At 40.3% G+C, this 10311-nt stretch overlaps 1 protein-coding gene across 1 annotated transcript; it reads left to right on the top strand.

Moving 5' to 3' along the window:
• The first annotated feature begins 3698 nt into the window (after positions 1–3698).
• Positions 3699–8722, top strand: LOC146392664 (E3 ubiquitin-protein ligase TRIM21-like). The gene is made up of 2 exons (XM_084951746.1): positions 3699–3830; positions 4001–8722. Exon 2 carries the CDS (start codon positions 4003–4005, stop codon positions 5635–5637), a length of 1635 nt encoding a protein of 544 aa, XP_084807872.1. The 5' UTR covers positions 3699–3830; positions 4001–4002; the 3' UTR covers positions 5638–8722.
• Positions 8723–10311: the final 1589 nt, after the last annotated feature.

The following is a 10311-nucleotide window of genomic DNA, read 5'->3' as shown; positions in this document are numbered from 1 at the left end:
CTGGTGCTCTTCATTTATGGAGGCTAGAAAGAGAGAGCATATTTCTCCTGTTTTGGCTTCCCTTCATTGGCTTCCTGTTAAGTCCAGAATTGAATTCAAAATCCTGCTCCTCACATACAAGGTCTTAAATAATCAGGCCCCATCTTATCTTAATGACCTTGTAGTACCATATCACCCTATTAGAGCACTTTGCTCTCGCTCTGCAGGCCTACTTGTTGTTCCTAGAGTATTTAAAAGTAGAATGGGAGGCAGAGCCTTCAGTTTTCAGGCCCCTCTTCTGTGGAACCAGCTTCCAGTTTGGATTCGGGAGACAGAAACTATCTCTACTTTTAAGATTAGGCTTAAAACTTTCCTTTTTGCTAAAGCATATAGTTAGGGCTGGACCAGGTGACCCTGAATCCTCCCTTAGTTATGCTGCAATAGACGTAGGCTGCCGGGGGATTCCCATGATGCATTGAGTTTTTCCTTTCCAGTCACCTTTCTCACTCACTATGTATTAATAGACCTCTCTGCATTGAATCATATCTGTTATTAACCTCTGTCTCTCTTCCACAGCATGTCTTTTATCCTGTCTTCCTTCTCTCACCCCAACCGGTCGCAGCAGATGGCCGCCCCTCCCTGAGCCTGGTTCTGCCGGAGGTTTCTTCCTGTTAAAAGGGAGTTTTTCCTTCCCACTGTCGCCAAAGTCATATGGGGTCATATGATTGTTGGGTTTTTCTCTGTATCTATGAAGCGCCTTGAGGCGACTTTTGTTGTGATTTGGCGCTATATAAATAAAATTGAATTGAATTGAATTGAATCTGTGGCGAGGAATGACCAATGTGTACTGTGATTTATTTCACCACCTGGAGGAGGAAGGCATCATTGACATTGACAATGAAATGCACCTTTGGGCTCTCCATTACATCTATCTCCCAAGGATCAACAGAGATTTGAAAGACTTCACTCAACAGTGGAACAATCATGGCTTGCGGACAGAGAGACACTTGAGCCCATTACAGATTTTTGTCCGAGGCAGCCTCCAACAACAGGGCCGAGCCTCAACTGCCATGCAGGACAGCTTTCAGACCAGAGCAGCTGCTGCTGATGGGACTATTGGTGGGACAGCTGATGGTGGTGTGACAGCCACTGAGAGTGAGACGACTGCTGCTCAGGGCTCAGGTGCAGATTCTGGTGGTGGTGGTGGTGCTCATGGTACAGATGAGCTGGGATTGCTGGTCGACTGGCCTGAGAGGATTACTGTGCCAGACATTGAATTTACTCTGGACGGAATGGTGATGGAGCAAGTGGTAGAACTGTTTAATCCACTAAGTGGCACCAGAGGGAGTCATGGTATTGAGCTCATCACTGGCTTAATATACTTTCTGGACTCCACATATCTGACTGAAACATAATAGCAGCAAGTGGAAAGACTTCAAAATATCTAGGTGACTGGATACATATAATGTGAAAAGTTATGATACGTGTTTACTATGTACCATTGAGTAGTGGTGTAAATGCTGTTAAAATGTTCTGTGTAGATTTCATGATGTAGATGACTGATTTATAATAAGTTACATAATTTCATGAATATATATATATAGTTTGTGTTGAAATGTCTTTATTTGAAATGTACATGTGTAAAGTGTAAGAGCTAGTGTCTCGTGAGAATACCCTTAACGAGAGTACACGAGACTTTGCATGGACTGCGAGGGAGCAGATGTCTCTCATGAAGCGATTTTAAGCTAAAAGTTTACTAAAAGAAAAAGCACCACAAGGACTTAAGGACCTCTTTTCAGGACAAGCAGCCAACGAGGTATTTGTAATTTGAGAAATGTTGTTATTTGTGTTAGGACTTAATATGTGTACTCTAAAGTTGCTAATTGGTTTGTACTGTTCGCTCGTGACCAGTTCTCACGGTGTATCGGAATACTGGTGATGGTGAAGCTGAGGAGAGAAGGCCCAAGTAATAAACGCCCGTTTCAAAGAACCGACCTGTGTCTGTGTTGTCGTGAATTCTGTCATGGAAATCAGTGCATTTCCTGTATCCTTTGGGGCAACAGACCTGAGTCACACTTTTAGAGAAGTACCTGGTGAGGTGGATTGAGAGGAATATCTATGATGCATGGCAGTTTGTTCACTCACTTCCTCTCCACCACAGCTTCTGAAGTGCAGCCAATCACAGAGCTTGCTCTCCTGATCCAAGAAGAACACATCAAAGTGCACTGCACAAGCTTGCTCACAAAAAACAGCCTGCCCATCCACTGCTTGTGTACAGCTTCTGTTTTGATCTTCCAGTTCAGCAAATGTATATATGTGGGTGTCCAGGTATTTGTGCTCCTCCACCACATCATATCAGTGGGTTCAGTATCTTATACTTTTGTCAAGATAATGCACACTGCAGCCAACAGTTATCAGAAAGAAGCCATTACCAAGTTACATGGATTCTTTTTTTATAACTTAATGTCGGAACAGAACGCCGGTTTTTTCGGCGTTTTGAATAATTAAACTGCGTTTTTTACACCATTTCTTAACCAAACGGGTTAGGAAAGTGGCGAATTTTGGCACTAATGGCTTGCCATATCTGGGGGGAGACACATTGAGCACTTGTGAACACTGTTTTGTGTCTAACACTTCATATATTGCCATGTATTTTAACAATTACTGCCAGCTTCTTTGTCCATTACTTTAAAAAGTATAGCCTTTTGGAATTGGAAGATTCTTTTTGATACACCATTTATGGTTTTAGTTTGTTTGTTTTTTAGTGTAATGTTCTGTAATAACACAGCAGTACTCCAGCATTAAGTCAGTATTACAGTTTTTGTCTTGGACTCTAGGATGTGCTGTAGAGGCAAGGCCTTTACTTTGGATTTACACTGAGTTCAAAACGGGGCAGACACCTTGCAAGAGGGATTCAATTCTAATAGGGAGGTCTGTGTCTTCAAACATTCAGCTCATGTGATCTGTTATTAATGCATTCAATGTTAGAGCCACATGAGTTGGGTGGGAGGTGGAGGTTTTGGGGGCAATGGGGATAATGGGGAAGAAACAAAAGAAGGGAGGAAAAGACTTTGACTCTCATCCTGTGATGAACTGGTCACTGGATCATGCAGAGGAAGCTAAAGTGCTGGGTCCTAGAGTTTCACTCAGCCCCCGATCAAAGGGAAACACTGGATGATTCAAATGTCATTTAAATGTTTTATGGTAGTCAGGGCATTGAGTCGAGGCTTGAATAAGACGAGACTCAAGACAGCTCTAAGTCAGATAAGACGATCGTAATAGGTACGTGTGTGTGTGTGTCAGTATATATCATTCTCAATTCTGACCTCAAATTCATTTTGCTAGTGTCCATAATTCTCCTGATTGTTTAGTCAGTCTAAATCCCTTTAAATTACACTGCACACTGGTAGTCAGTCACTGAATTCATTATCAGCTGCTGAAGCTGCACCATGCGCTCACATCTACACAGAAAAGACTATTGCAAATACACAACCGTGAACACGGAAACAAGATATGAGAGAGATGACGCATGCAGCATACGCCCACATCATGCGCCCACATAGCTAAGTACACACCTATCTAAATATCTTACTAGTATGCCAAACAGAATAAAAGCTGATTATTTGTACCACTAAAAACAGAAGTACAAGGGATTTATATATTTATATATATATATATTTATATGCTCTTTATATTTGTGCGCACAATGGGTTAACTTGTCACAGGAAGATGAGGAAATGGGAGTGGACTCAGAGTGACCTGTGAAAGAGAAACTAAAAGGAACAAAAGAGCTGCATAGTTTTAACGGTCTTTTATGCTGCTGAAAGTCGAGTAAAGTCTTGATACAACAGGTAATTTTGCAATTTTTTTTTACGTTTCCAAGTTTCTTGTCTTTTGGTCGTGTCTTATAGGTTAGGTAGGTGGTCAGATAGTTAGAAAAACATTTTAAAGACAAACAATTTCTTGGTAATCTCACAGTTAATATTGAAACTCTACTGACTTTCACTATCTTTCCTTCTAGACATGGCCTCTCCTGCAAGTCTAATAGCTGAGGAGAATTTTCATTGTTCCATCTGTCTGAGTGTGTTCAGTAAACCGGTGTCAACTCCCTGTGGGCACAATTTCTGTTTTGATTGTATCACAGGCTACTGGGACACCTCAAATCCATTAATATCATGTCCGTTGTGCAAAGAGGAGTTTAACATCAGACCAAAGCTTCGGGTTAATAATTTCATAGCTGAAATGGCAGCAAAGTTCGAGAAATCAGTTCAAGAAAAGTCTACTAATATCACAGAAGAATCAGGAAATGGAAATGTGCTCTGCACCCTTTGCACCGGGGCGAGGCGCCCAGCCTTGCAGTCCTGCTTAGTGTGTATGACGTCCTATTGTCAAATACATCTCGGGCCTCATCAGAAAGTTTTGGCCTTAAAAAAACACAAGCTTATTCACCCGGTTGAAAACCTGGAGAGCAGGATCTGCAAAGATCACGGTGAACCTTTAGATTTGTTTTGCAGCGTGGATCAAATGTTTCTCTGTGATTCCTGCAAAGACAGGGACCATAAACAGCATAAGATAGTGACTCTAGAGGAGGAGGCTCTAATGAGGAAAGACCAGCTGGAATCAGAAAAAAAAGGCGCGAATAGGATGATCGATGAACGTCAGCAGAAAATTTGGGAAATTGAACGCTCACTGGAGGCTAACAAAAATAATGCAGCGAAGGCACTGTCATGCAGTGAACATGTCATGACTGCTATGGTGGAGTACATTAAAAGAGGCCAAGCTGAGCTAGCGGATGTAATTGAGACAAAGCAGAAAAAAAAGCAAGCAGAGGCAGACGGCTTAATTAATGAACTGAAGGGTGAAATTATGCAAATAACCCAGAAAAGCCAGCAGCTTGACAACATTTCAGTCACAGACGACCCCTTCAGATTCCTTGAAAGTTACCTTTCACTTACCATCATTCCACCTCAAGTAAAGGACTGGTCTGATGTGACTCTTAGCTGTAATCCGTTTAAAATGCAGGAAGTTATGGCCTCGCTGGAGGCAACAGTCACAAGAGAAATAAGAATGCTCTGTGATCCCAACTTTAAAGAAGTCAGGCGGCACGCTGTGGAACTGACACTGGATCCTGACACAGCAAACTCTTATCTCTATATTTCTGAAGATGGGAAGCAAGTCGCATGGGGAACCCAAAGGAGGCGTGTCCCAAACAAACCAGAGAGGTTTGATTGTGTTTACAATGTCTTGGCAAGAGAAGGTTTCGCCTCAGGAAGATTTTACTATGAGGTTCAAGTAAAAGACAAAACACAGTGGGACTTAGGAGTTGCAAAGCAATCCATCAACAGGAGGGGGGATATAAGACTGAGTCCAAAGAATGGATACTGGACAATTTGGCTGAGAAAGGGAAATGAGTTCACAGCTAATACAGACCCTCCTGTGAATCTTCATGTGACGGAGGTACCTGAAAAGATCGGGGTGTTTGTTGATTATGAGGATGGTCAGGTTTCCTTTTATGATGTGGACACGAGGGCTAGCATCTTCTCCTTTACTGGATGTAACTTCACAGAGAAGATATTTCCCTTCTTCAGTCCTTGTGCTACTAATGGGGGTAAAAACTCAGCCCCGCTGATCATCACTCATGTCAGAAACAACAAGTGAGGTTTGAAGGGGTTGACATGGTGAGTTGGACTTGGCGAGTGATTCCAACACTATTTTCCCCCCTCTAAAACTGCAGCCTGTCATTTTGCTTCTTCCTTCCATCATTGTCAGCACTGTGTGTCATAATGTGTCACCTGGAAGACAGACAACTTCATGTCTATGCAGTCTCTAAGACATTCACTATCTGCTGCCCTCTGTGCAAAAGTGATACTCTGAAGCATTACATGTTTCAGGGTTAAATAAATGGTCTTTATGAGCCAAAGTGGCTGTAGCAGTGTAAGGGGTACTGTAAAGTACTGCGTTCATAATTTTTTTCAGGCATGTTACATCTGTTGCATCTGAATTTTGGGGTCATGACTTAACAATAGCATACAAAATCCATTGAAATAAAATGATGGTCAGTTTCTCTCACATGATAATAATGAATTTCTCCATCGATTAATGTCAGTGAATTAAAATGTAAACTTTCCGCAGAACACACAAGGTGCAGCTCTGCAAAAGCTGCTTAGAGAGAGTTTAAAATGTAAAATGTGAGCAAATGAAATGTATAAATTAGTCTGTTTTCTCTTATCGCTTTAAAAACTTGTTTGTTTGTTTTTTAATCATAGTTTATAAATGTGTATTTTCTATACTACAGTGCTATAATGTCTATAGCCACTAAAGAGGTTTACTGTAGGAGAGATCAATCAATTCACCTACCGGATGGACTGTTTGACTGCTTGTTAATGTTGAATTTTAACTTTATGTCCATGTATTTCTTGAAGCACCAACTTGATACACATTTAATAATTGATGCCAAAACATTATATAAAATATTTAATGATCAACTGACTGATTGATGACTGATTTTTGAAAAGTTGTTGAACATGTCACTTTAAATTCTTTTGCCTTTTGTCGTTCCTTTAATGATTACATATTACATGTACTGCATATGATATGTGAAATCTGTGAAAAGCATGAACACTATGATCTGTTTCTCTTACATTTTCTTTAGGCATTCACTCAACAAACATTCATATAAACTAAATCCTGCTGACAGATATTAAAAGCAATGAAAATTGAATTACTACAATATGCAATTAAAGTGCATCTGTCACTTTGCAGAATGAAAACACAAATTAGACTCTCTTGACAGTTTTACATTCCCACATCATACACTTAGTAATTTTGTAGCCACTACTTCCAAAGTAGCATCAAGTTTCTCCCCTGGAGTAATTTGAAAAATCCAAGTATTGTTAATTCTGCGCTTCACAAACACAGGGATAAGATTTTAATAGTTATTACATACACAGCTGTGCTGTGCTCCAAATGATAGCATGGTATTTCCAAAATGTGCACGTGTTGCATGATAAAATCACTTGGATTGAAAACACAGCTTTTTTCTGCCAGACACAATACTTCGATATTTTATTTAAGATGGAGTAGCATAAACATGTTGAAAACACATTTCAGAAGTATTCAAAAGTGCTTTCAAAATTAAGAGAGCTTGTGCTTAATGTGCCAACATATATTTTCCAGCTACTTCATATTCTAGTGTGCGTGTATGTGTATGTTACTATAAATTGTAACCACTGGATTATGATTAATAATAGTACAACAGTAAATGAAGATGAGATAAGCTGGCCTTTATTGATTCTACAGTTTGGAAATTCTGATATTTTCACATGCCTAGTAACAACAAATGGAATGGAATAGACCATAGTGCAGTGGTTACATGTTAACTGCAAATGAAGTCTTATGACGTGACATACTGCAACACCATTCATAGTTAAAGGGGACTGGGTTTAGTTATTTTCTGTAGCTAAAATATACAGACCATCTCATATACAGGTACTCCTGCAAGCAGACACCTGGCTGGGGCCTTTCTGTGTGGAGGTTGCATGTTCTCCCTGTGTTTGTGCGGGTTAGGTTAATTAGTTAATCTAAATTACCCATAGGTGTGAATATGAGTCCCAGTGGCTGTCTGTCTGTGTTAGCCCTGCATCAGACTGGTGGCCTGTCCAGGGTGTACACGGCGTCTTGGACTATGGTAGCTGGGATGGATGGATGCACTTTAAATGCATACGGAAGTAATCCAATTTTCATTGCCTTTATAATATGTCTGTTGATTGAATGCCCAAGAAAAAGAATTCAAGAGAAACAGATAATGTCAGGTTCCTGTCAGCATTTTCAAATTAAAAGACTAGTCTTAGAGAGTGTGCAAAAAAAGGCACAATCAAATTTTTGAAGCTGAACAAGAACACACTGTATTTGTTATTGATCCAGTGAATTTTCACCAGGAGAAACACATTGGCACACATCTACACACACACAATTTTCTTTAAACACACACAACAGGCTTTTATCTGCTCATTCTGTTCACTTGCTTTTATTCAGCCACAACAGCAGTGCAGAGAGACGGCCATCCTGGATGGCTGTGAAATGCTGATACCAATGGAAAAAGAACACTTCAAGCAGTTTGTACCAGGCCCCGAGGCAGCCTTTGTTTTCCATTGTTTGAAAAGCGATGATAGTGAAGAGAAGTGCAAGAATGAATAATGAAAAGCTACATGTTCACAGTATTTTAATTACTTTCCAGTATTAAAACCTATATTTATATGTATCCCTGGCAACTACAATAACTGACAGTATTGTTGGAATAGAAACCTACACTGGTGCCTCCCTTTGTCTTAAATGCTTGAATTGTTTAAAATGAGTTTAATTAACAGATACATCTGATGTCTCATGATGTATTGCGCTGGATTATATTTACACAATGCTAATAGGAATGGCAGTGTCAGTTGGTCAGTTAGGCCCTCATTTTAATTCAAACTGAAATATCTCAGCAACAGCTAAACACTGAGATGTAATTTGTTACATATCCCTGTTGTTTGTGTGGGAGTTTGCTGATCTCCTCGCTTTTCCTCTCGTGTCATCATGAAAAATATCTGTCTTGTATATTTGCGGTACAAACCCATTTCCCTCTTTCCCAGACACACCATGCAAAAAAGCAAGTGTCCACAAACTGAAATCTAAAACTGTAAACATATTTTTAATGTATTCACTGTGTGAAGCATTTTCAATTTTTTCACATTCTAATGTCAACATCAAGTGCAAGAAAGAATTTTTCCGTTTATTTGTACCTTACTTATAACACTAATAATTATTTGTAATAATATGTATTTGTTATTTAAGTAAAATGAGCATAACAGAGTTTTAGTGTAGTAGCTCTTGGACCTCTCAGGTTGAGAGGCTATTTTAACAGTCTTCTGATGTTTTCCCCATGTTTCTTAGTAACACAATGTCAGTTAAACCACAGGAATATCAGTCTGTCTAGTCAGGAATGAACCATTGTGAATCCATTTCACCTATTTTAGTGCAAATGAAAGTGACAACATGTGCACTGAAGAAGGCACGAAAAGATACCCCCTAAAACGGGAATGATTTTGCAGGTGGTGGCCACAGACCATTACATTCTCCTCATGCCTACTGACTGATTATTCTCTGGGTTTGCTTTTTTCCAGTGTCCTTGTCACTACTGGTAGCATTAAAAGGTAGATGCACCCAATTCAAGTTAAACGGGTAGTCCAGCTCTTCAGAAATGGCACGGCTATACGTATTGTCACAAGACTGTTTGCTGTATCTCCTAACACAGTCTGAGGAGCATGGAAAAGACACCAGACCAGGATATGGTCTGTTACACAAAGAAAGCTGGAGATGGCTATTGAACGGCATCAACCCAGCTGCAAAAGCTGTATCTGCTCCTTTGTTTATGGAGGAACACTGTCAGAGCCCTGCAAAATGACCTCCAGCTGCCTACTTGTGCAGTTCAGAATCTGAATTCATGAGCATGCCACGAGGTCCTTTAGTGGACAGATATGGATAGAGCAATAGTCTCTGACTATCACCTGTTAAACTAGTCCCTTCTAGTTGTTGGTTCTCATAAGCTCCTGTTGTCACTTTCATTTGCATCAAAGAAGGCTGAAATTGATTCACGAAGGTTTATGGTTCTTGACATAATGACTTTGTGTTATACGTGATGATCGAGTGTTCCCTTTATTTTTTTTGAGCAGTGCATAATCTCTGATTATACTGGGCTCTGTCATTACACTACCTTGGTGAAGAACTGTGTGAAAAATACAATTACACAGTGTGCGCAGGCGTGTGTGTATGTAGACGTGTGCAAATGTGTTTCTGCTGGTGCACATGCCTTTTCCTAACAGTATGTGTATCCAATGAAGTGCCAAATGTAATGAGATAAATCTATCCATTAGGGTCCCTTAACAAGACTAAATCTGCAGTGCTGTTAATGAGTCGGTGCTCCATCAGCCGTCCTCAGAGAGCCGGAGGACATTCTGACTAAGGCTGGAAGACCCCGAGGCATGCTGAATCAGACCCTCTAAGCCAGTAAATCCACAGCTCCAGCTGTTGTATTGTAGACCTTCATTATTTAGCTGTCCGTCCTTTTGGGAGAGACTTGAAGTTAGTAAGCAGCAACAACTTACAGGGACTGAAGTCATGGCCATCCCCGGAAACACTAATCATCTGTAATCATTGATCTGCCATTACTGGGCCTACTCATTAGTCTGATGGAATAATGCTCAGCACTGTGTTTTGACTAGGTTATTATTAGCCTCTCAGTTACTGCTGTAAAAAACATGAACTTTCTGCACTTGTAGTGTATGCTGTGGAACA

The sequence above is a fragment of the Perissodus microlepis genome, chromosome 2 (assembly GCF_051167445.1).
Source record: "Perissodus microlepis isolate ML-2025 ecotype Zambia chromosome 2, ASM5116744v1, whole genome shotgun sequence".
NCBI classification, from domain to species: domain Eukaryota; kingdom Metazoa; phylum Chordata; class Actinopteri; order Cichliformes; family Cichlidae; genus Perissodus; species Perissodus microlepis.
Note: the sequence above shows the minus strand (reverse complement) of the source record. Positions and strands in the feature narration are given on the sequence as shown.

Bases quoted from the DNA above. Each gene is read 5' to 3' on its own strand.
- LOC146392664 (XM_084951746.1), top strand. From the start codon at position 4,003: ATGGCCTCTCCTGCAAGTCTAATAGCTGAGGAGAATTTTCATTGTTCC.